The sequence below is a fragment of the Cydia amplana genome, chromosome 3 (assembly GCF_948474715.1).
Source record: "Cydia amplana chromosome 3, ilCydAmpl1.1, whole genome shotgun sequence".
Lineage (NCBI taxonomy): Eukaryota > Metazoa > Arthropoda > Insecta > Lepidoptera > Tortricidae > Cydia > Cydia amplana.
The window spans coordinates 21,011,017-21,039,004 of NC_086071.1; the positions used below are offsets into that span (position 1 = coordinate 21,011,017).

Below are 27,988 nucleotides of genomic sequence, written 5' to 3' on the forward strand. Positions count from 1 at the left end.
ATATATAATTGACGAACAGTTAGTACTTCACATGATTTATAAAGGAGGTCAGTAGGGTATAGGAATGGGCGGGAAGTGGCTACCTTTAATAAGGCTCTTTGAGCTCTTTCTAGGGTTAGTAGTGTGGTTTTAGCTGTGCCACCCCAAGACGAGATGCAGTAAGTTAGTATCGATTGACATAGCGCAAAGTATACTTGTTTGATTAAATTTGAATCAGCGATTGAACGAAGTTTTTTAAATATAAACATTAACTTTCGAACTCTATTGCACAATGCTTCAATGTGATATTTAAAAGAGAGGGTTTCGTCTATCATGACTCCCAAATACTTGATTTTGTCAGTAATAGCTAGAGATTGACATGAGCAGAGATTATTCGAGTTTTCCTTACAGTTATGTGCGTAAAGTTTGAGGTTATGTGCGACCGGATCTGTTTTCCGCATGGAAAATCTTATAAAATTCGTTTTGTCGGAGTTCAGTGTTAGTAGATGCAGTTTTAGCCAGTTAGTTACAGCATCAAATCCGCGTTGAGCGTACTCGTAGGCCTCGTTTGTTGACTTTGCGGAAAAAAGTAGGGCAGTGTCATCTGCGTAGGAAATGATTTTGCCACTATCTATTTTTAGGTTGCATAGGTCATTAATATAAATCAAAAATAGGGTCGAGGCCAAAACGCTGCCTTGGGGCAAGCCAAAAGGAGTGTTTTCTAAATCGGAACTTATGATGTTATCTATTTTTACGCATTGAGTACGTCCGTCTAGGTAGCTCGCGATTAATCTATGCTGTGTTCCTCTAATACCTAGTGTTTCGAGCTTGTGCAGTAAAATGGGAGTAGAAACAGTGTCAAATGCTTTTGCGAGGTCCAGGAAGATGCCAATTGTCTTGTTACCCTTGTCTAATTCCTGAACTAGATAGTCAGTCAATTCGTGTACAGCATCTGCGGTTGATAATTTTGGCCTAAAACCAAACTGTGTCTTTGCCAAAAAGGCATTCTTCTCGAGATATTGTACAAGTCTGTTATTAATAATTTTTTCTAGGATTTTGGATGTCGCTGGTAACAGAGAAATCGGTCTATAATTTGTTACTTGAGCTTTGCTACCAGATTTGTGGATAGGGACTACAACGGATTTTTTCAAACATTTCGGAAAAATTCCTTCAGAGATGCATTTTTGAAATATGTGTGTTAGCGGTGGAACTAGGATGTGTCTGAAGGTCTTTATTATTTTGTTCGAGATGCCATCCCAACCAACCGCGGAATCCTCTTTTAAGTTCATGATAATTCTGTCAACCTCAGTTTCATCCGTATTCAATAACACAAAAGATTTGGAAGATTTGTTTGGTTCGGATAGCAATCTTGAAGGGAGTGGCGATGAAAATCCCTGGACTTTTTCAGCCAGGTTTTTGCCTATGTTAACGAAAAACTCATTTGTGTTATTTGCAGCCAACAATTCGGACGGACCTGCTTGCAGCAAACTTGCGGATGATTCACGTTGTTTTACTGTGTGTGTTACGTTTTTAAGATGTTTCCAAACTAATTTACTGTTTTTTCCAGCAATTTCCAGTTGTTTTTTGTCGTAGTTTGTTTTTATGTTTTTCAGTAAGTTGGTACAAAAGTTACGATATCTTTTATACGTCAGTTGCAATATAAGATTGTCTGGATTTGCTTTAGCTTTCAAGTGTAGTTTATCCCTGTGTCTCATAGATCGAAGAAGTCCCGTGGTTATCCATGGTTTTTTGTTAAAATTCTTGCTATTTAAACGTGTCTTATTAGTGTTACGTAAAATTGCTTGCTGGACATTTTTGGTCAAGTACAGCATACTATTTTCTGCATCAGCAGAATTATAAACGGGGCCAAAGTCAATATTGCGTAAATCATCTCCAAGTTTGTTTATATTTAATTTATTGACAAATTGCGTGCGCGTGCATGTACTACGTGATTTACGATAGAAGGTTAGTAGGGCAGCTCTGTGGTCGGTCACTGTAGAGTTAGTAACAAGTGCTAACGCCGAAGAATTAGATTTTACCATAATATGATCTAAGCATGACCCGCTTTGATGTGTAGGAAGCGTGTGCGCTGGGAGTAAGCCATGGAAAGAACACAGGTTAAGATAGCTTTGGGCTGTCAGCGAGGATTCGCTGTTTTCAGATAGAATGTTAATATTAATATCTCCTATCAATACTATATTTTTGAAGGATGTTAGTTTACTTAGATTTTCATCCAGGGACTTGATAAAATTATTGGTATCTCTAAAGGAGGGGGGTCTATATAAGGCTAATACTGCAGTATCTGATCCGATTTTAATTAAGAGCCGATTGCAATCTAGTATATGGGGTTCCACAACTGTGATATTTAAATTATTTTTTACATAAACTACTACCCCGTCATTTTGGTTATAATTATACTTAGTGCTATACGAAATGTAACCGGGCATATTTGGTAGATTGGTATGAGTACTAAGCCAGCATTCAGTCAAGACAATGATGTCACAAGTAATATCTAGTCTTTGTTGAAATACATTAAAATTATCGAAGTTTTTGCAGATACTCCGTATGTTTTGTGTTAAAATTGATAATGGACTTCGACAGCGACGAACATGTTGTTTGCAGGTTTCGACATCGCAGGCTTTAGACTCTGATACAGAGAAACTATCTAGGTCAGAAAATATGATATTGTTCATAGGTAGTTAAACTAATGAAATAAGAAGTGCTATATAAGTATGTAGAAAGTTAGCGCTCCTAGGCGCCTTCATAATCTATAGAGTTTAAATACCTTTTTTCGGCCATTTTTCTAGCTGGGCAGTCGGCTTCGCCTGTTTGGTGGTTGCATGGTTTCTTGTAGTGCGAGCATGTTGCACATTTTGGTGCTTCGTCCTTTTTTGTGCATTCCTTGAATGAGTGACCCGCTTCGCCGCAGTGGCCGCAGATGTTGGTCTCCATTTTGCAGGTCTTCGCTGCATGATTGTAAAGCTGACATTTGAAACAGCGCGTCACCAAGGTGAAATCCCTAACAGGGCAGGATGACCAATTCACAAAAACTCTGTCGTTCGTAATTAAGGCCTTGCGTATCGCTCCAGAAACTTCAATTATATAATTACAGGTCTCGGCGTCCTTTTTTCCGGATTTGTGACTGAGCTTAGTGGAAGACATAAATTTTTCGAGCGACCAATCTTGTAATTTATCGGCTAAGTTTTGATTGAAAATGCACTTGAGGACTTCAGTTTCCTGCATGTCCGCGGGAACTCCAATGACTACAATTCTGGGCTTGCGTTTTTGTGGCTCGTCAACGGTGAGTCCAGAGGTCGTAAGCTGCGCCGATTGCTTCAGTTTTATGACGTCTTCTTTTGAGTCAGTGCTTATCACTACACCGCCGTTTTTGATCTTGCGCAACCCTCTCACGTGCAGCTTCATTTCTTCGGGCCGGATAATCTTTTGAACGAGAGATTTTGTCTCCTCACTCGATTTTAACTTGTCGACCGGATAGATTGCGACTGAGCTAATGTTAGATGGTTGAACGTACCTCGTTCCATTTTTCTTAAGGGCGTCGGCAAACGATACAGGTCCCGAAACTTGTCGGCTGGATTCCTCAATTGATTCCTTTAGTTCTTGGATGCGTTTTACGAGGTCCATCTTTTCCTGATGCGCTTGGCGAGACTGATATGCTTGGACTGCGTGGCTTTTTAGAGATTGGTATTCAATAGCCATTTGTGAGGCTAAGTGGTTCACGCTGCGACACAGGTTGTTGATTCTGAGCTTCTGGTCAGTGTTGAGTTTACCTTCTGCAGATGTAGAGCATACGTCGTGGAGGTTCAGTTCGATCTTTTTCAGCCAGGTCTGGATGTCACTCGTGGGAATTACCTTCGGGGGCTCTTCTTCCTGCTGCATGTTTGCTGGTGCGGGCCCGGGCGGGCCGGGCTGCGGCGTGGGCGTTGAGGGCGGGCTGCGGCGTGTTAGTCCACTCCGGTTAAATGGACTATTCTCCGACATTTTTCGCTTACACCTGTTTACTCCACTTATACATTATACTGTAGCCGTAGGTCGGGGTAGATGACTAATGACCCAGATAATGCACGATTGAAATGCAGACAATCACGAAATTATGCACGTGAATAATTAATTATTTTAATAAACACGTCCGATCTCATTGACGGCTCATTGACGAAAAAAAAACAATGTACGTACATCAAAAGTAGGTACATAATTTTGCACTGTCCTACCGTCCCAGCGTAGCCCTTTCTTATTATGTACCTACCTATAGGTATATTACAAGTGAACATAGGATGACTGAGACTTCGCTGGTGGCGCGGGCGCGGGACAGGAGTACAGCGGTGCTTAAAAACTACCTTAACTCTAATAAATATGTAACTAACAACTTGTAAAAATACAGGTGGCTAGAGCCACTGTGACTATGTTGGTTTATCTCTAGTACACTCTGATACTAGCATACATTATAAGTACTTAGATTCTTACTACTGTTGTTTTATGGAGTTATCGAATTTTTCTAACAATATTTCTTTAAGTTTTTCTTTTAAGGTACCTATTTTCAATTTAGGGTGCCCTAGTAATATAGGATTTTCATTGTACATTTTGGGGATTAAGTATTCTTGGATTCTCCGTCCATAATAGTTTTTTGCTGCAGGTTGATACAATTTTACTATTTTCGAAGATCGAGTTACATTTCTTTTGTACTTTAAAATCATCTGTGTAATACGTATTAATAACATTTAGGTAGGTAACTTTACAATGTACTGGAAGAATTTTACAACTTGAGAACAGTGAGTCATACTGATCTTTATACCTATTCCTAGTGTTTCGTCCAACTAAATATTTATTAATCGAACGAGCGAGCGAAGCGAAGTTCTTATCGAACGAGCAAGCGAAGCGAAGCGAAGTTCTTACATTTGACTTGGGACACGCGGCTGGCTAGGGGTACGTCCCGGCATTTCGATGTTTTTAAGCTGAACTATCAGATGATAGTTTGATACACAACAACTTAAGTTTTGTTCTAATTTAAATGAAATTGGGTAAACGTGTAGTTGAGGGCATTATATTTTAGTAATTAAATTATGAGCAGGCTTGATCAAGGGGTTATTGAGCTAGAAGAGCTTAGAAGGCTAAAAAGCTATTTGTGAGGGGTCTTGCTATTCTGGTCATCTTTTTGCAAGAAAGTATATCGAGTTTGGTATCAAATGAAAGTGCTCGGCTTACACATTTATAATTTGTTTTAATTACCATTTTAATATTACCATTTTAAAATAATTAGCAAGATAAATACGAAATAAAATAAACATAATATAGGTAGGTATTTGACATTTGGCAAGAAACATTACGGCTCTGTATCTGTGGTAAGATACAGTTTATTTTAATCTCTCTATGGTGACTCAGTTAAAGACTCCACAGACCTTGCAATTATAGTTTGTCAAAGGACTGTTTCGTATCAAACATAGACAGAGAGAATCATACTATCTTTATGTTGTACAGACTGGGGAACTCTACTACATATCTACCAAAATTATATCAAAATCTGAGAAAAAACGACAGTACAAAATAACCCTTTTACAGATTAAAATACAGTTCTTTGCGAAACGCGAGTTCTCAGTTCGGGCGAACTACTAGTTAGTCTAATTTGAAGTTGTTTTATTTGATCCAAATATGTTTTGAGGGTGCGTCCATAGCAACTGAGTCCATAACTTAACAATGCGTCAGCGAGAGCATGATAAACAATGTGCGGGGTGCGTTTGTTAACTATTCTGCTTAAATGATAAAATTGACCCAATACAGATCGTAATCTATTGCATACCTGATTAATGTGAAATTTCCAGTTAAAGTGTTTATCTATCAATAATCCTAAGTATCTGAAGCTGTCAACTAATTCTATTTTACTACATGTGCAATTATTTTTATTCCCGTGCAGGCATTCATAAGTATGTCCTGTAATACTAATATCTGTTGGAACTATTTTTTTTGCTTTTTTATTATACGGTGAAAAGATTCTCATACATTTAGTTTTGGTGATGTTCAATATTATTCCATTATCATGCGCCCACTTGGTAATGTTCTCAAAATCATCCTGCACCTTGGTTGCCATATCCACTATATCCTTGCCGGCGAGCAGCAGGCGCATGTCATCTGCGTACATAATAGACCTTGCAGTGCCGGACAACATTCGACACACTATTTACATGCATGACATATCCTACGGGTCCGTATACCGAGCCGGTCGGCACGCCAAGACTAACGCAGGCTTCGGCTCCTGCCGTTCCCTTGATAACAGTACGTAAGGTCCTATTGTTCTTTAGATATTCCCTAAACCACTGGTTTGGTGGTCCGCGTATGCCGCACTCGTCTATAGCCTGCAACAGCTGTTCATGATCCAGTGTGTCGAATGCTTTCCGGAAGTCTATGAAGACTGTCAGCACCTGCTGTCCGCCGCCGAGGCTGGTGTTCACATAGTTGGAGATTTGAGTCAAGGCCGTGGCACATTTGAATTCCCACATAAATTTAACCCTTAACCAAAAATGCTACTTTAGACAAAATATATTTCTAAATACTTACCTACCTAGCTACTCATAAATAGATGGGAAGGCTTGTCGATTTTCCTTGTTATTCACTTAGGTCAACTTAGGTACGTGTATATTTGTTATGTTTATTTTGATCTACTTTTGAATGTAGTAAACTACCCATTGTTTTTGGATTTCGACGAGTGAATAAAAACAGGCAACAAAAATTTATTCATTTATTTTCACAAAGTAAAATAATAATGACAAAAAGTATAAAATCGTTAAATACTTACACAAATTCATAAACTCTTATTACAATTAAACAAATGTTATATCTACAGTCTTACATAATCAGGTTTATTCAATCAAGTCAACATTCTTTTGTAAAAACAATACACTTATTTTTTTGGGCAGTATATGTGATTTGAAATAGGTACTGATTTCACTGTTTTTTTTGTACGGCCAGCAGCAGAAGTTGCTAAGCGGGCGACGTGTTCAAAATGATCTTGACGCGACTTTATTGTTAAGAGAATAAGAGCGTGTCAAGGTAATTTTGAACACCTCGCCCGCTTAGCAACTTCTGCTGCTGACTGTATAAAACGGTTGCTCTAAAATCAACAGATTTATTTATACCTATACCGTTTGTCGCAAAATACAGCAGCAATCTTACTACCGCATTTTGTGACTGGTTTTAGGAAAGTAGGTACTGGACATTTTTATTAATTTGTAAATATTCCAAATAAGATATAGGTGAATACCTATATATTTTCTTTAAATGGACGTATTTGAATAAAACTCCAAAACGAAGTTTCTTGCATTGAGGTCTTTGACAATATATCGGTATAAACATATTTTTTATAATCTAAATAATATATTCGTACCTATATGTACATTATAAGGTAAAACATTATTTACAATATCTGATGATATTTAAGATGCTGATAATAACATAATTATACTTTTAGATTACATCGGAAGGAGTAAAGAAAATTAATGTAGTAGAATTGCTGAAAGAAAATAAATCATAAGAACTAAAGATAAAATAAAATATATCATAAGAAGATGACAACAATGAAAATGAGTTAAATAATTTGTTAAAAAATAACAATATCATGATCAAAACGTTTATCAAAAAGTCGAATAAATGGGTTTCCATTTAGAAAGATACCTTATGGCAAAAAAGTACATAAACCTATAAAGAAAGCCACCCATATATTTAAATTGTAAGTCATCATAGTAAATATTTAGTTCTTGCCAGCATCTTAAATACGCAAAAAATCACTTCCTGATGAAATAACAATATTGATAAAATAAATAAACTCACCGAACTGCATTTCACACGGGCCAAACTGATTTCATGCGTTTCTACTGTGTAAAGCAATTTCGATCACACAAATATCATCTCTAATGTGTGCGTACTAAAGTTAAATTTTGCCAAGTTAAAGTTAAAAGGCAAAGTAACTTTTCGAATTAGGTTGCGACGACAGTTCGTTTCGGTCTTTCGGTTGCGTCATTCGATATAACCGGTTTAACTATTTGATACACTTTTTCTATTAAACGTTAAGTGGGTTTCGATGTCTGTTTATTTAACCGTCGATCTGTTCTTGTTAATATTTTTTCGTACGACTATTGGTAATTTAAAGTAGCTTGTTTGTACTTTAGAGGCATTTCAATTATTAGTTACTGGGTCAAAATTATTTTCGTTAACAGCCCATCGACGTGCACACTAGCGCCACAGCTAACTAATCGTGATTAAGTATTTAAATTTAACGAAAGATATTGAAAAAAAGGGGGCCGTTACGTACTGTATCTTGTATTAAAGTACCTTTTGAATACATCAAACTAGTTTCTATGTTGCTGGATTCGTCAATCTAGGCGTCCAAAGTTAAATTAAAACGGCCGTTTTTGTTTTGAGTTCATAGATTGACGAATCCAGCAACACAGAAACTAGTTTGATGTATTCAAAAGGTACTTACTTTAATACAAGATACCTACAGTACGTAGCGGCCCCCTTTTTAGGGTTCCGTAGCCAAATGGCAAAAAACGGAACCCTTATGGATTCGTCATGTCTATCTGTCTATCTGTCCGTCCGTATGTCACAGCCACTTTTTTCCGAAACTATAAGAACTATACTGTTGAAACTTGGTAAGTAGATGTATTCTGTGAACCGCATTAAGATTTTCACACAAAAATAGGAAAAAAAAAACAATAAATTTTGGGGGTTCCCCATACTTAGAACTGAAACTCAAAATTTTTTTTTCAATAAACCCATACGTGTGGGGTATCTATGGATAGGTCTTCAAAAATTATATTGAGGTTTCTAATATCATTTTTCAGGAGGTGTGACAATAGTTTTAGGATAGCATTGTGATCGGAACTAAATAAACAGACTTATACTATACAAACTTACACTAAGATTTAACAATGCGACTTTTGACACTTCCAAAGCTTGACCGCTTCTTTTAAATATATTTCGTTAAATTTAAATAATCACGATTATTTAGCTGTGGCGCTAGTGTGGACGTTGATGGGCTCTTAAATCTTGTTTCTGACCACTCTGTCACCCTTCTATTTTTGTCTTTTATCAAATAAATAAAAATAGTTTAGACTTTAGTGTAGGTATGTCTTTCTAGCTGTAGATTATAATTCTCTCGTAAAAAATTAAAAACGAAATTTCACCCCATACAAAAAGTCTCCGTCACATATTTTTGGGGACATAAACAAGACAACGAAAATAATTTTGACTTCGTTGAGCTTAGAAGGTAGAAGAAAGAATCTTTAGAAATATGCCAAAAAAGTATCAATAGATATTTTTACTAATAATAGGTATTTCACATACATGTACCAACTCGTAATAATACTGATTATTAAAATAACTGGCAGTTGGTGTCACAACCTTTCATAAAACCCTTAGAATAATGGCATTTGCAATTTTGCACGCTACATTAAAAACACGCATCGCGCCAGTTATAACAAAACTAATACTCGTAATATTCGAAACTGTATGACGACTGTCACATCAAGCGGTGTGACACATTATTGCATACAATTTCACAGATAGAAATCACTGCAAGGTACCTATTTACGCAAATAACTGAGGCCTTCGTACATCACATTTTACGGTGTCTGTTGGCTTTAAAAATAGCCCTACATCATGGCATTGTTTCTGACGCTTTGACAGAAAGATTCCGAAATTGAGAAATTTTCTACATGGAAACTTTTGAATACTAAAATTTTTGAAAATTTCTGCAATTTTTAGGAGACTTTCCGTACCTTGCACATCATTGTAGTTAGTTCTTGACATGTTTCCAGTGCGAGCCCCCCTCTTTGCCCCCTTTCTTGCCGTGTGAGGAGTGCTTCTCGTGGTGTTCCTCGTGGCCTTGCTTGCCGTTGTACCCTTTGTGGTCCGCGTCCAGATGGCCCTTGTTGCTGTGAAGAAGAATATTGAGTTAGAAAGAGAAAGCATCCATGACTATATTAAGTCTCAGATAGTGCCTTGAAACAAATGAATACCTAATTATAGTTGCCAAAAACAATTGGAGACCGTAAGATGGCTATAATTTTGTTTACCTACTTGTATTTCTCAAAGAAGTCATGTACTTTCCACTCTCATTGCTGTGTCATTCTTACCTTTACTCCTTCGTATCTTTTGTCTTACTCACCTGTATCCCTTCCCTTCTTTCCTCTCTCAACGAAGTCATGCCCAGCGTAACATGATGTGGCTTCTTCTTCCCGCTCTCATTGCTAGCATGATGTTAACTGTTGTCATGCTCTTACCTTTACTATTTCGTATCTTTCGTCTCACTCACCTGTATCCCTTCCTTCCTCTCTCAACGAAGTCATGCCCAGCATTGACATGATGTGCATTCTTCTTCCCACTTCCATTGCTGGAGTGTTTACTACCGCTGTCCTACCTTTACTATTTCGTATTTTTTATCTCGCTCACCTGTATCCCTTCTTCTCACTCTCAACAAAGACATGCCCAGCATTAACATGATGTCCTTTCTTCTTCCCACTTCCGTTGCTAGCGTGTTTAATACCGCTGTCTTGCTCCCATGTCTATTGCCTACGTCTATGTCTATTTATTTCGTATCTTTCGTCTCACTCACCTGTATCCCTTCTTCCCTCTCTCAACGAAGTCATGTCCAGCATTAACATGATGTGCCTTCTTCTTCCCGCTCTCATTGCTGGCGTGTTTCGCGTTGAATTTGCCGTATCGATGGTGTTCCCCGCTCTTGTGGTAGTCATCGTAGAACTTGTGCTCTTTGTGGAACTCGTCTTTGTGATATTTGTTGTGGTAGCCTAGAAGAGAAGAGAAGGACCATTAAATAAGATATTATAAAATAGTTATTTACAATTTTCCACCATACTAAGGCGAGGAAAATATTAGAAATCTAATCCAAATAAATGTATCAATTAAAAGGTAAATTTTACCAGCCAATATGAGGAAAAAACTCAAAATTTGACTAAAAGACGTATGACATTCGACAGAAACACAGATGGGAACTTCACCACTTTTGACCACAAGCGCTGCCAATGCTATGATCGTTTTCGTTTTTCGTACTGGCGCCCGAAATAATATGTTACTCTTCGAAGGCCGCAAAAACATGTGACACGCTCTTATGACACTACAAATAACATCGTGTCAGACATTTTTCCGGCCTTCCAAGAGTAATATATTTTTGCAGGTGACTGTACAAGAAATCTGCACCCGATCAATAAGAAAGACTTGTTTTGCAAGTCTACTGAGATACGATATAGGTAATGAGTTCAATTCTACGTTTGACTAAAAAATAAACCTATATTTTTTAATGTAGGTATTCTGATTAGATGAAGGCTAATAATTAGGTTAAATTATTAGCTTTCATGCAATCAGACCATTACGTGAATAGTAAATCAACATAATGAACAACAAAACCAATAAAGTAACAAGAAAAGCAACAGATTGTCGCTAATAATAACATTAGGATTTATAGGCTCGTAAATTCAAAAAAAAAAAACAATCATTTTTAATCAAACATTACGTCAACAGATTGTTGAGTTGAGATTGATTGATTTTGATTAATCAACATAATAAACAACAAAAAAACTGACACATTATGTCGTAAATGTTCTAAATACCTATTTCTTATTAAAGCCGAGGTCGAACGATAAAAGACCGCAAATAACAATAATCTTGCGTAAGCGCAACTTTCTCTCGCAAATCGATCTAAGTGTGATTTGTTTACGATTTGTGGCAAATTATGGGTTTTCTGTTTGCGGTTTAATATATAAAATAATTTCCTGATTCGTTTGATATGAAATATAAGTTTTTAACATAAAGAACAGACTACATAATTATTATAACAAACGCGTAGTATTTACGCTTAGGTGGCTTCTGTGATGTTGCTTATGTCCATGGGCGACGATTACCGCTTCCCATCAGGCGGCTCGTCTGCTCGTTTGCTGACTATCACATTAAAAAAAAACTTATCTTTTCGAGAGAAAATGCATGAGTTCAGCGAAGTCCAACCTTGAATCCATAGTAAGTAGAGTACCAAAATCAAAATATGTTTGCATGCATTGGCAATTAGGTATGTTACTGCAATTACTAACTACTCACATAGGTCTAAGAAATCCACACATAGCTGTAGAATAGAATAGGATACTTTTTATTGCACACCTCAAAAAAGAAAAAGTTACAGAACCTATAGGTAGCTAATATACCTACGTAATGGTCTCACAATTATGTTTCTTTTTTAAAGATAGGTAGGTATATAATATCAAAGAATGAGTAACTGAAGACAACTGTTTATGTAGGTATACTTTCGGAAGGTTAAGTTCAGTAAGGACGTCTTTTGACTGATATGATGATGAGGTTGACATCTTGTTTAAGTGTACCTAACGATGTCTCAACTGATAAGAATTTGTTTAAGTGTTTAACAATAAATGTTTGTACAGTGTGGAAGCCTGTATACAAATAAAGTGATTAAAAATGTCTTAAACGGAGATAAAACAAGTAAATATTTATATTTTTAAAACACGATGGGTTGGGTGGCATTTAAAACGCCAAATCTCGCTAAATTGTATTGAAATGACACCCTGTAAGCCTATGGAGTTTGAAAAATACTATAAAGAAAAGGTGACCAAGTCCTCCGGCGGCCGAGGCAGGAATCGAACCAGGATCTTGACTGTCTTCAGCTTACTTCCTGACCACTAGATCACCCGGTTAGGGCGGTATCTGTCCCAAATTCTCAAAAGTCAATATTTAGTTTAAAATGAGTAAAATGACACTAAAAAATGGCCTGTAGTCAAGATGACCATATTGGCCATCATTTTGATAAAAGTGTGGACAATACTTTAACAGTCTAAACTTCTAAAGTCAACTAAAGTAAAGAGTTATCAGTTCAATGAACATCGGTTAGTAACCTCTAGTTACATTTTTTGTAAGTTTTCTTTTTATTGCGTCTGCAAGTTTTTGTAGACACAATGGTTGGCCTTGGGCTAGTTGCATTAGATGATAATGAATACCTATAAATGTCGCAAAGTAGGTAATTTTCATTTTATCATATTGGCTTAAGCCAATAGCAGACAAACGGTTCAAATACCTTCAGAGACTCTTTCAATGTAACTTTGAGGCTTCTGACGACTAGGTATCAAAATTTTCTAGATTAAATTAAACTCCGTCAAGTTCACAGAAAGTCAGAGGTTATGGCATTAGCTCCTTTATTTTATAAACTTACCTGAGTCTTAAATATATCCCTTCTTCACATTATTTTACGTCACCTTTGTGATTGTTTCTCATGACTCCTCTGATGGTATGGTTTAGATAACGTTATTGTATCTTACCTTTAATCTAGTGTTCTCAGAAATCTCCTTTGTCTTGCTTTTTTCTGTTTATTCTCTCGTTGGTTCCTTACACAATAAGCTTACCTTTCGTTTTGTGTCCCTTCTTATGCCCCTTCTTCTCATCGAACTTAGACCCCTTATGCCCATGAGCCTGTTCCTCATGGCTGCCCTTATGGTCTGCTTTATCATGGTGTTTCTTCTTCTTTCCTTCTGCTTCCTCATATTCTTTACGATGCAGCTCATCCGTTTTGAAGCCCTTAGCACCTTTGTCTACGTGGTGATCGTGCTTGAAACCACTGGAGCTCTGGAAGATTAGAGTAGAAGTTAAAGAAAGTAATTTTCAAAGTGGAAACTGCGCTGTTGTGCGTAAAATAATAATACAGTATCTTAGTAGCTACAGTTACGTGCTTACATGTGAATAGTAATGACTGTAATGAGTAATATAAGTAATGCATACTAATATTATAAAAGGAAGTTTGTATGTCTGTCTGTTACCTCTTCACGCTTAAACCGCTGAACCGATTTAGATGCAAATTGGCATAGAGATTGTTTGAGTCCCTTAAAAGGGTGAAATTTTGTACGGGGACTTAACAACAACTGTATAACAAACTTTGTCGATAGGAACTGTCCCGCTCGTGTGGTGTAGCACCGGCGCTGGTGCACGATTTAGTTGAAATTTGGCATAGAAACAGCTTGGGGAAGGACATAGGATAGTTTTATGTCGGAAGTCATCCATAAAGAGGGCGTGGAAGTGAGAAAATAAATGAATTGCCTGTTAATTGGTGTAAGCAATAAAGCTATTCTAAAAATTATTGCTATTAGATTTTATCCAGGCGCTATACTTTAACTGCTGGAACTAATTCCACGCAGACGAAGTCGCGGGCAAAAGCTAGTGATAAATAAACTGTAGTTACAGGTTCGCCTAAGGACTTTTAACTCAAGCTGGGAGTCGTGTCTAATAAATTTTGTTGTGGCTCTAACAGTAAGTGACGTCACACTTGTTTAGAATCTTATATTATCACAATCGATTTTCAATTCGATTCGATTATAATATAGGTAGGCGATATTACATTGGCGATTATCTTGAAACTCGCTCAACAGGTACAGGAGAACACACCATTCCAGCGACTTTTATGAGAATCACGGCATAAGGAGACGAATATTCCAATGTTGCTTCATTCAAGGTAAATCTTCCTATCTTAACAACAAAAACAACAACAACAAGAGAAGAAGAGATTGTGAAAAATCTTTTTGACGTAATATTTTTGAGTTGGTTTCTAATTGACGACGTATTCTGCATACCTACAGCTTCATGTAAGGTCCATGTGGCTTATTCCGTCATAGGGACTATTCCGTCTACTAACGTTTTTTTCGATCAACGAACAAAATTGATAATTTCATCGACAAAGCGGCGATTGCTTTTAGATTCAACAATTATAAGCAGATTGTTTTTTTTCTACGAATGACCCTCAAAGAAATATACGCTCGTGGACGGAATTGGTCCTATGACGACATTAGCCACATTGACCTTATTGTATAAAAAAAAACTGCTTATTTTCAATCAACAGGTTAGTTGTACAATCAATCTCAGTTACAATCTCTATATTTGGAGATTATTTAAACTAAGCTTAGCCTTAATTATACGTAAAGTTATATTGTTTTGTTACAGTAGGGGTGTTTTTTTTAACCGACTTCCAAATCTAAAAGGAGGAGGTTATCAATTCGGTTGTATGTTTTTTTTATTTTTTTTATTTTATTTTTTATTTTTTTATTTTTTTTATGTTTGTTACTCCATATCTCCGTCATTACTGGACCGATTTTGAAATATTTTTTTTTTGATTGTATGTATATGCATACAGATTGGTCTCGTTTTTGTCAAAACCCAGTTCTGATGATGGGATCCATGAGTAATCGAGGGAACTCCTCAAATCTTAAAGGCATACATATAGTGATTTTTGTGTTTTTATCAACAAATCAAGCATATACATTTAAAAAAGTGACATTTGATGAAGTGGAACTGCTGATGATGATCAGAACGGAACTCTTCAACGACGCATAGTACACGTTTGACGATTTGTCCTCTTCGTTATGTTTGTTAAGCAAGTTAAGTTTTTAAGCCACATTTTTGTCAAGCTCGAGTTCTGATGATGGGATCCATGAGGAATCGAGGGAACTCCTCAAATCTTAAAGGCATGCATATAGAGATTTTTGTATTTTCATCAAAAAATTAAGCATTTTCATTAAAAACTGTCGCATTTGATGCAGTGGAACTGCTGATGATGATCATAACGGAACTCTTCAACGACGCATAGCTCGCATTTGGCGATTTGTCCTTTTCGTTATGTTTGTTAAGCAAGTTAGGTTTTTAGGCACATTTATGTCAATCTCAAGTCCTGAACATGGGATCCATGAGGAATCGAGGGAACTCCTCAAATCTTAAAGGCATACGTATAGAATTTTATATATTTTCATCAGAAAATCAAGCATTTACATTACAAACTGTGGCATTTGATGAAGCGGAACTGCTGATGATGATCAGAACAGAACTCTTCAATGACGCATAGTACACGTTTTGTGATTCTGAATTTCGATTTTGACTTGGACTGGGCCCCGGACTCCGGACTCGGACCCGTACTTGGACTCGGACCCGTACTCGGACTCGGACCCGGATCCGGACACGGACCCGGACCTTGATCCGGAAAACCACTATGATACCTAAACTAAACAAACCACTATGATTACCATAAAATGTATACATATTACCAAATAAAGTATGAGCTCCGTTAAGTGGGTCCAGGCTAGTAGTTAGAGAAGTCGGTTTTTTTCTATTAAAGATTATTAGAGGTTTGGTTTTTAAATTGGCATAAGTCACTGTTTCTAGTGATTGTCAATTTAACAGTTGGCGGGATATTTGTGGTCAGTACGTTTTTCCATTTTCACAATGAATAGACTTACTCCAGAACAACGATTGCAAATTGTGCAAATTTATTTTGAAAATCAAAATAACCATCAATTTATTGCGGGAAACATTCGATGAGCGCATAATTTCCCGTAGTGAACCTGTGAACTGGCTTCCACGATCGTGTGATCTCTACCTATGGTTTACTTTCTTTGGGGATATGTGAAATCACAGGTCTACGCAGATAATAACGTTGGACCACTTGGAAGCCAACATTCGCCGCGTTATTGCCAATATACGGCCCCAGTTGCTCGAAAAAGTGGTCGAAAATTGGACTTCCCGATTACGCTTCATTCGAGCCAGCCGTGGCGCCCATATGCCCGAAATCATTTTTAAGAACTAATGGCATAAGAATATCTTTTAAATAAAAATGTATTTTTACGTGTTTTATTTAATTTTGAATTTGTATAAGTACCTTTAAAAAACACCCTTTACTAATAATAAATGTTTGTCTTCCATACACAACGCTATAATATATGACGCCTACATCTTCAATTGACGACCAACCAGTGAACGACCAACGCGTTCAGGGGCGTATTCTGTTTGTAATAATAGGTTATGAATTTGACCTGGATTTGTTATCTGTCAGTGTCAAAAGTGACGTTTCTAGTTGAAGAAAAAGTTGGCAGATCAAATTCATTACCCGATATTACAATTAGAATAGTAGGTACGCCGTTGAAATTGAAATTAAAATTTGACATTTCAGCCACAGCGCAGCCCACCTCAACTTAAACAGGTAAGTAGGTACTTACAGTCGCCATCAGATATATCGGAGCGGCTAAGGCGGTCACAAATATCTGATCATACGTCTCTATTGTCAGGGTGTTAGAGTGCGTGTTCAGATATTGTGAACACCTTGGCCGCCAACAATATGTTTCAAACACGAAGGGTACGGCGACAGGTGTCATCGCCATACAATTTATAACCTTAATGGTTCCTCTACACGATGGCCCAACATATTGGTCCATTATATTGGGCCAACGTGTAGAGAGGGTAGTGGTGTCGGTTGGCTTATGGCGCGGCGAATGGCGATGGGTTGGCCGCGGTGTCGGTTTTTCGTCCGCACATCAAAGGTATTGGGCCAGCGATGGCGGTACGCACGTGGCCTAATCCACAGTGCGTGCTCGAACGCGGTCGAGTGTGGACGTTTGTGCTCAGTATCAATTTACGGTTTTTTTAATTAAAAATGACGAGTACGTGGCCTCATTATGGAAGTAAGGAATAGGAAATTTACGCAGACAGTACATTTACAATTTAAATATAACAATATATACTTATATAGCTGGTCAAGCAAATCTTGCCAGTAGAAAAAGGCGCGAAATTCAAATTTTCTATGGGACGATACTCCTTCGCGCCTACATTTTTTAAATTTGCCGCCTTTTTCTACTGACAAGACTTGCTTGACCATCTTTAGTGAAATAAATGAATATTAGATACATATCTAACTAGATATAGTAAGTACCTACAAAATTAAATAAAAATTATAATATGCGCTAAAATAATTTAAGCAAATTATAAGGTAACATGAAATTAAAAAAGATACTTAATTAATGTAATTCTTTGAAAAAATTTAACATTCATTTTTTTTCGGGAAGTAGGTATCATCAAAAAACTCTTGCAGCTTCTACGCCATTTTTTTTAATTACTTAATGAAAATAATGGTACGTGGCGTATAGATAAATTGCTGCAACGGCTAATGCTTCCACGACCATCTTGGAAACCGGTCAAGTCACAACTGAATGTCGCCATCGTGTAGGTAGTTGCGTTCCAACCACCACAAGGTCATCTCGCTGGCGCAGCGCTGGGCCATCGTGTAGAGGAGCCATATAACGCCAAATCTCCCATAATTGAGGTTATCGACTACCGTAGGCTCAAAGGGCGTAAGGGACAAAATGACGAAAATGAGTTATGAATGTAGTTATACTCAGTATTTTTTTCTCTATCGATTGGTATATTTAACGTCTCCATAACTTGAAAAAAATGTCCGTTAAGCCATATGAAAAATCGATGCGTGAACACAATTTTCCAACGCATTTTGCCGTATCTGCCAATTCAAATAAATGTTGTGAGACATTTTGGCGTAACTCCCAACTTTTTGTACGATACGCCCTTTTGCATCGGAAATTTTATTAAATTTGTGCTAATTTATTGACAGTTACGCCTATTTACAGTAGATTTTTGAGTGCTAAATGTACGTTACGCCCACAACTAGTGGATATTTATACGAATGTTAGGGAATTCAATGTAAGAGATACGCCAACATACTACATGTATGTATGTACAATTTCCAGTTTATTAAGTGGGATGACTTAGTACTTTCCTTGTCATTTTTTTATTAAGTAGGTACTTGCAGTACCTGCTCATGTGCTCATTAATAATACTTTTTTGTTTAACCCTTAATTTATAGGATTAACCTTATGAAAGTTACTGTCTACTATAAACGTTTACATAGAAGTACGTAGGCCTGGCCATTTGTCTTTTTTGCTACCTACTCTGATGTTATATCATAAATAATCACATATTCATTAAGTTTTACTGAACAGACATACGAGATCTCAAAACTACTATTGTAACTAATAGCATTATGGTATTTAAAAGTAAAATTTATGATCAAATTAAGATTACAAACAGAAATAACGCATAATTTCAAACAAATAAAAAGAAAACATTGGTTTTGTGGCTAAAAAAACTACCTTTTCCACGTTTAAGTATACAAAATAACAAAAATGGGGAAAAAACTTAACAGTGAATACATCTCTAAGTTTTTGAAAAAAAAATTGTAAATTATAGTACTTAAAAGTATAGTATTCCTTAAATGCAAGTTGCCATATTGCAACGAAATTGTCGGATTTACGTAGCGTAGCGTAGAGTTGGAGTTGTTGTACAATTTATGATCAAATTAAGATTACAAACAGAAATAGCGCATACATACTTTCTATAGTAAAAGTAATTGTTATAAATTGTTTTGATATATATAAATAAATACAGATGGTAGGACAGCAGTGATTCTGTTGAAGTAATATAAACAAATAAAAAAGAAAACATTGGTTTTGTGGCTAAAAGAACGACCTTTTCCACGTTTAATTATCCAAAATAACAAAAATGGGGAAAAAACTTAACAATGAATACATCTCTATAAGTTTTTGAAAAAAACAAATGTAAATTATAGTACTTAGAAGTAATTGTTCCTTAAATGCAAGTTGCCATATTGCAACGAAATTGTTGGATTTACGCCAAGTTGTAAATTTTTTGTACATTACGCCCTTTTCGAATAAGATAATCCATAAAAAAAGAGGTGTAAGAGACGCTCTTCTTAAAAACAGTCATGTTTTTTGGCGTAACGGACATGCTATTTTCGTAACTAAGCATTGTATTATAAGTTCAAGCAATCAGTTTAAAAGAGCTCAAAAAGTTAAGAATAAGCCACATACAGGCATCAGTTTATTGAAACAAACAAAAAAGTCTTGATTTTTTTTCTCAAAAAAAAAAACAGTTTTTTGGCTCTCCTGAAAAATCGTGTCATAGTCATAGTCATAGTCATTTATTCATAGAACAATATACCTACATTGCGTTTGAATTTTACATTATTATCATTATTGTGTTTTGTCCGTTAAGCCCTTTGAGCCTACGGTAGTCGTTATGTTTTTGTCAATCGATTTGTCTTTATAACTTTTATAATGCGGGTGACATGAGCTAAATGTGCTGAAATAAGTTGTGTCAAGTTAAAGTTTTTCAAACGCTATCTATGTTTGTTGACAATTAGAGTCTGTGCGGAAATAAGAGTCGTGAAATGTATGGGATCCAATAGAATCTACGACTCTTTTCTTTCCGCACAGACTCTAAGAGGAAAGGGGAGGCCGCTTCTCGTAGTAAACTAGTAATCTAAACGTAGTCCCTATTTTCCTATCTAGATATTGACATTATGGATTTTTTTTGCATAATTTGATGCTTAAACGAATAACGCATACGCATAGTCCCCATACGGCTGACCTGTCAAAAGTGAAGCCGAAACTCGATCGATGTGTGCGTGCGAGGCTCGTGTTTCACGCTCAGCAATACACACATATATGGATGCTGATAAGCAATAATGTGTTTACCCAGATTTTTTCGCGGTTTTTGAGTGTTTGTTCTAAAAATTAAAGATTTTGATTAAAGTGTTGTATTTGTCAGTTTAAATACGATTAATACTAGTGATTTATACTTATAATTTTCGTAATAAATTTAAATTTGTCGCAATAATCCCCTTTTTAGGGTTCCGTAGCCAAATGGCAAAAAACGGAACCCTTATGGATTCGTCATGTCTGTCTGTCTGTCCGTCGGTCTGTCCGTCCGTATTTCACAGCCACTTTTTTCTGAACTTCGTAAGTAGGTAAGTAGATGTTCGTTGAAACTTGGTAAGTAGATGTATTCTGTGAACCGCTTTAAGATTTTCACACAAAAATAGAAAAAAAAAACAATAAATTTTTGGGGTTCCCCATACTTAGAACTGAAACTCAAATTTTTTTTTTCATCAAACCCATACGTGTGGGGTATCTATGGATAGGTCTTCAAAAATGATATTGAGGTTTCTAATATCATTTTTTCTAAACTGAATAGTTTGCGGGAGAGACACTTCCAAAGTGGTAAAATGTGTGTCCCCCCCCCCCTCTGTAACTTCTAAAATAAGAGAATGATAAAACTAAAAAAAAATATATGATGTACATTACCATGCAAACTTCCACCGAAAATTGGTTTGAACGAGATCTAGTAAGTAGTTTTTTTTTAATACGTCATAAATCCCCTAAATACGGAACCCTGCATGGGCGAGTCCGAGTCGCACTTGGCCGCTTAAGACATTATTGACATTTTATTACGCGTTCTGGCCATTACTGCAATAAGTTAAGGCACTAAACGCATTAATGCAAAACAGACAACACATGTTAACGGATTTGTGTTAACCTTTTTTCCTTCTTTTGGAATATTTATAAATTTCAAATCACTAAGGTCATTTTTGCAAAATGAAGTCGAGCGGACCAGCTACAATATGGCATTAAAATCTCATTTTTTAAGTTTTTGTGGGTTGACACATTATTGCTTATCAGCATCTATATACAAAAACGTGTTGCCAGTATATAGATATTTCTCTCAAAGTGGGGTATTTTAACCACATCCTTAACACTTGGTTATTAATAATTTGTATGTGTGTAGATTTGATTTTGTAGCAAAAGCTTTTTATGTTCCTTTTAAGGATTTTTTGCATTTCTGTACTTTGTGAAATAAGTTTTCAATAAAAAAACGGATACATTTTGACTATTTTTTATTTAAAATGTGCATAAAATAATAAAAATAATACATAAATTGAAATAAAATAATGAAATATACTTAAAAATATATAATTTTTATGCAATTATACAAGGAACTTCAATTAAGCGTATTTATTTTAGAATTAAAACGTCATGTCTCATTTTGAGGAAAAAAAATCACTACACTTATAAGGCAACATTTATAAGAAATGGCGGCTGGAGAAACTTAGGATTTTTGTATTTACGATTACGTAAAAATAATAAAAATATCACATTAAACTCGATACTTACGCGTGAAATGTAATGTCAGTCTGTTTGTTAGGGTTCCGTAGCCAAATGGCAAAAAACGTAACCCTTATAGATTCGTCATGTCTGTCCGTCTGTCCGTCTGTCTGTCCGTCCGTATGTCACAGCCACTTTTCTCCGAAACTATAAGAACTATACTGTTGAAACTTGGTATGTAGATGTATTCTGTGAACCGCATTAAGATTTTCACACAAAAATAGAAAAAAAAACAATAAATTTTTGGGGTTCCCCATACTTCGAACTGAAACTCAAAAATTTTTTTTCATCAAACCCATACGTGTGGGGTATCTACGGATAGGTCTTCAAAAATTATATTGAGGTTTCTAATATCATTTTTTTCTAAACTGAATAGTTTGCGCGAGAGACACTTCCAAAGTGGTAAAATGTGTGTCCCCCCCCCTGTAACTTCTAAAATAAGAGAATGATAAAACTAAAAAAAATATATGATGTACATTACCATGTAAACTTCCACCGAAAATTGGTTTGAACGAGATCTAGTAAGTAGTTTTTTTTTTATACGTCATAAATCGCCTAAATACGGAACCCTTCATGGGCGAGTCCGACTCGCACTTGTCCGCTTTTTTTATATGATGCGTTGTGACACCCATTCACTGCACAAACAACCATCTTTGCTGTGTTTTTGATTTTTAAACGGGAGGTGTACACAAACCAATTTGACCTTGAGAACTGCCAGGGCGGTTCGAATACGGTGACACGAGTGCGACGTGACGTCGCACTGGAAATGGCTTCACATGGTATTTCATTTCATTTCATTTATTCACTTCAATCAATCAGCACTTACATATAAACCTTACGTGCTAATTGGCATTACATTGCTTAGTGTCTAACATGCATTAACTGCAATAAATACAATCGGATTAAATCAAAACTTAAATTATATGTACGAACACTCCATCTGTGCCTTATAAATCTATGATTTGATGTATATTAACCATAGCTATGCCCCTACGCTTTTTCGATTTTTAACCGACTTCCAAATCTAAAAGGAGGAGGTTATTAATTCGGTTGTATGTTTTTTTTTATTTTTTTTTAATGTTTGTTACTCCATATCTCCGTCATTACTGGACCGATTTTGAAAATTTTTTTTTGATTGTATGTATATGCATACAAATTGGTCCCGTTTTTGTCAAAACCTAGTTCTGATGATGGGATCCATGAGGAATCGAGGGAACTCCTCAAATCTTAAAGGCATACATATAGTGATTTTTGTATTTTCATTAAAAAATTAAGCATTTTCATTAAAAACTGTCGCAATTTGATGCAGTGTAACTGCTGATGATGATCAGAACAAAACTTTTCAACGACGCATAGTTCACGTTAGGCGATTTGTCCTCTTCGTTATGTTTGTTAAGCAAGTTAAATTAATAAGCCACATTTTTGTCAAGCTCGAGTTCTGATGATGGGATCCACGAGGAATCGAGGGAACTCCTCCAATCTTAAAGGCATGCGTATAGAGATTTTTGTATTTTCATCAGAAAATCGAGCATTTTTATTAAAAACTGTCGCATTTGATGAAGTGGAACTGCTGATGATGATCATAACGGAACTCTTCAACGACGCATAGTACACGTTTTGTGATTTTGAATTTCGATTTTGACTTGGACTGGGCCCCGGACTCCGGACTCGGACCCGTACTCGGACTCGGACCCGGACTCGGATCCGGACACGGACCCGGACCTTGACCCGGAAAATCACTATGGTACCTAAACTAAATAAACCACTATGATTACCATAAAATGTATACATATTACCAAATAAAGTATAAGCGCCGTTAAGTGGGTCCAGGCTAGTAGTTAGAGAAGTCGGTTTTTTTCTATTAAAGTTTATTTGATTACCTATTGTAAAAATAAGTTGCGAAAAACACATGTCATACAATTTTTTTATGTATTTACATTTCAAAATGTGTATAACATGTGTTTATCGCACCTGATTACACACGATATACTTACAACAAATTGCGTCAAAATATTTTCAATAATGTTAAAACCCAGAGAGGAAAATGAAGAATACGTTTGTGTGAAAAGGCGATTTCGCGCAGGTCCTCCATTTTCGTCTTAAATAAAGGGTTTTTCGCAGACGTAGGTACAGTCGCCATCAGTTATATCGGAGCGATCAAGGCGCTCACAAATATCTGAACACGCCTCTATTGTCAAGGCGTTAAAGTGCGCGTTCAGATTATTGTGAACACCTTGGCCGCTCTGATATATCTGATGGCGACTGTACCTATTTAGAATTTGATAACTATATATGCTTAATCGTCATGATAATTAGCAAGACGCAAACATTTTTTGGAAGATGTCAATCGATTCTACATCCTGTGAAATTTAAATGTTTCTAATAAGTACATCTGCTATCCCAAAAGTTTCCTAAATAAGAATAGTTACCTATTTGTTCTACAAGGGGGCAAAATTGTTGTTTAACCTCTTGCTAATATTGATACCTGAGCAAGCGAACTATTCCAAAATTGAACCACGAGCGTAGCGAGTGTTTCGAAAAATTGAATCTTGAGCGTTGCGAGGGTTTTAAGGCACGAGGGTTAAACAAATTATGCCACCGAGTGAAACGCAATATTTTTCACCACACATCATCATCATCATCTTCCTCGCGTTGTCCCGGCATTTCGCCACGGCTCATGGGAGCCTGTGGTCCGCTTGGCAACTTATCCCAGTAATTGGCGTGGGCACTAGTTTTTACGAAAGCGACTGCCATCCGACCTTCCAACCCAGAGGGTAAACTAGGCCCGTATTGGGATTAGTCCGGTTCCCTCACGATGTTTTCCTTCACCGAAAAGTGACTGGTAAGTTATCAAATGACTTTTTCGGAACTTATGTACGATATTACATAAGTTCCGAAAAACTCATTGGTACGAGTTGGGGATCGAACCCGCGACCTCCGGATTGCAAGTCGCACGCTCTTATCGCTTGGCCACCAGCGCTTAATATTTTTTACCAACACAAGGAAAACACAAACTGTAAAATATTAAACAAATTTAAAGCAAATCGATCGAAAATTAATGTTATGAAAATATTTATCCCTCAAAATCATCATTTAAAAGTCAATTCTACCACCAAACATAAGAAAACAACTCCATTTAATTACTTTGCCTCACATATGAATAAAATGCAACTTTGTTATTAGTTTTCGAACAATCAAGACAGCCTTTACCAGTTGGTGTGGTGAAAAATACATGTCGTGCCTGTTCTGCGAGCAAAAACGCCCATACAAAAAGCGTGCGACCGGACTGTGACGCCAGGCCGCGCTAAAATGTATGGAAGAAATCATGAAAAGCAATCTTAATTCATTATTTTCGGGTTAAAAAGTATATTGATTTACATAATCTTTACAAATTCCATATTTCACATTGTTGCGTTAATTGAATTCGGTATTGTTTCATGTATAATGTATTTAATGTTTTTTAGGCATTTCGTCAACTATATTATTAAAAGTGGAGAGGTTTTTTTTAGCCAAACAAACAGTGTGTTTGCAAACCTTACTTTACATTGCGAATTTCAACTATTATATGGATAACAGAAATACCTATCAATTTCGAACAATTTCTAAATGCGTTTTTAATTGTAAACTGTATCAAACTACAAGAGGCTCTTTATATAACTTTTTTACATAATAAATATAGCTACTTTCTTAATATTTTTGCACTTGAACTCTTCATACAACCAACCAAACCACCAGCCAAAATAATTTGTAATTTTTTTTAATGCAGGTGCAAAGTTAATGAAGCACAACCTAAACACAAAACACAACATACCTTTCCTCCTTTATGCGCATCATGCTGCGCATGTTTCGCATGCCCCCCGCCCTGCTTATGCCCCGACGCATGCTGCTTATGCTTGACCACGGCCGCTGCTTCCTGCTGATCCCTATGCAGCGGGACTTCTTCCACGGTAGCTACAGCCACTTCTGAGGAAAGCGGGACTTTCGCTTGGATGATACCCAAGGGACTTAGGAAGGAATTGGGAGCATCAGCCACTTGGATAGAAGATTTTACTGGAACTAGGAATGGTTGTTGGTGGGTTTGAGCTACATTTGAAGGTTGAGAGACTTGATGGATGGATGGCTTTGCAATCAGATTTTGAGAATATTGGAGTACTTGAGGCGTTGCCTGGATAGGTTCAAAGGGTTGATGGACTTGAGGTTTTGCAAATAAATTTTGAGAATATTGAGCTACTTGAGGCTTTGCAACTAAATTTTGAGAATATTGGGATACTTGAGGTTTTGGAACTAAATTTTGAGAATATTGGGGTTGAGGGGTTTGGATTTTTGCGTATGACGCTTGGACAGGAGCGTGAGGTTGGTAAGAGTACGAAGGTTGAGCTTGGAAAGGTTGGGACACTTGACGAGCTTGTTTATATGGCACAGGAGACAACACAGACGGCACAGGACGATACACAATAGGCACACTCACATCTGGCCTCGTATTTGGAGCTGCGTATACTTTATGATAATGCTCGGCGCTAGCCGCTAGCATTTCTTCATAAGGAGGTGATGGATAACTTTCCCCATCTGTAAACTCATGGACCTCATATTGATGGACTTGGCGAGGAGTTCTTAATGAGCGACGGACGCGGCTTAACGGGACATCTTCGTATGTGCATCTCTTCACTCGTATATGCTCTTCAAACGGACCTTCCTGCACATGTCGACGTGTCCTATAATTCTCTTCATAATCGCCATTTATCTCACGCCCGGCTCTAGAATGGTCTTCAAACGGTCCATGAATATCCCGCCGCGTCCTATAAATCTCTTCATAAGGATCATCATCTTCTATATCTCGTCTGGTTCTAGAATGTTCGTCATCTATGTTTCTTTTGTCTCTAGAATGCTCATAATCTTCTTCATTGTAAGGGTCTTCCAGCTCCTCTTCCTCGATGGTGTCATCGAGCTGAGCGGCCACCGCAACAACTAACAACAACCACAGTAACTTCATCACTGCTGCAAGCGTTGTGTTTTTTTCTTTTATACCTTTCAAAGTCGGTAGATTGCGAATAAGAATAAGTAAACAATGATATTTGCTCAAGCGGGCGCGCGCGGTCAAAGCCAGCGATGCACTGTCGCCTGGACCCCGCATAGAAAGCGTACTAAAGTGACGCTAAAATGGATTTTCGGTGAAAACTATGACCGTGAATAAAATTAAGTTTTCTGAGGTTATATTATGCAATGATTACTGAACCATGAATGATATATTGAACAGGTATTGTGCAATTTATGGGGGTTATAATATTTTGGCAATTGAAGTAAACGTGATTGGGAATTACTAAATCATTTCATTGCTGTTTTTAACATTGGTAACATTTAGCTATTGTAATTGTAATATTTATCGTGAATGACCAAATAATTTTATTGTTATTTTAAATCAATTGCCTTCTTGCTCAGCTGTTGAAAAACTTTGATCAAGTCTGTGGAGTAATCGAAAATTAATTGAAAAGACCACAACAACACTACAAACACACAACAACACTTGTTACTAACTTTTAATTATTACAGATCTATGTCTATATGTCTAACTAAAATAAATGTTAAATCTGTCGTGTTAAAATGACATGCATAATGGCATAACAATCGTATATTATGAATGTGACACAGGAAACTTCATTCAGTTATTAACCTTATTTTCGTGCAATAAAGTTTATGCTTGAACTAGTTTTCAAATGTAATTTACGTCTGCTATGCGTAGTGGGGTAGGTACTTATGCATTTTTATACAATTGATGGGAGAAGGGTTCCTCAAGTTCACACTTAAGTTTTTATCAAAGGGTAATCGTCTCGGTTTAAGACATAGACATACAAACACGCATTTTATATAGGTATTTATATTCTATCATCACTGATAGAATATAAATACCTATATAAAATGCGTGTTTGTATGTCTATGTCTTAAACCGAGACGATATATTTTTACCCTTTGATAAAAACACCTAAAGTCATGCCCACAACGCCAAAAACGCTTTATACATACATATTATGGTTATGTCTTGTCTAACGTATAACATTCTTGCTTTCAAGTAAGGTTTATTAAATCAGAACATTACATGTAAAAAAATACAAGTCTTACAACGCACTTCTACTGTAAAAAAGTTTAGAAAT

At 36.6% G+C, this 27,988-nt stretch overlaps 2 protein-coding genes across 2 annotated transcripts; both read right to left on the reverse strand.

Moving 5' to 3' along the window:
* Nucleotides 1-1,572: 1,572 nt before the first annotated feature.
* LOC134662733 (uncharacterized) lies at nucleotides 1,573-3,978 on the reverse strand. The gene has a single exon (XM_063519004.1). It carries the CDS (start codon nucleotides 3,976-3,978, stop codon nucleotides 2,731-2,733), a length of 1,248 nt encoding a protein of 415 aa, XP_063375074.1. The 3' UTR covers nucleotides 1,573-2,730.
* A 5,766-nt stretch (nucleotides 3,979-9,744) lies between these two features.
* LOC134662794 (histidine-rich glycoprotein-like) lies at nucleotides 9,745-26,940 on the reverse strand. Its single transcript, XM_063519098.1, has 4 exons — nucleotides 26,311-26,940; nucleotides 13,404-13,623; nucleotides 10,601-10,793; nucleotides 9,745-9,920 (listed from the first exon to the last, which is right to left on the reverse strand). The coding sequence occupies exons 1-4, from the start codon at nucleotides 26,830-26,832 to the stop codon at nucleotides 9,782-9,784; spliced, it is 1,074 nt and encodes a 357-aa protein (XP_063375168.1). The 5' UTR covers nucleotides 26,833-26,940; the 3' UTR covers nucleotides 9,745-9,781.
* Between the last annotated feature and the right edge of the window lie 1,048 nt (nucleotides 26,941-27,988).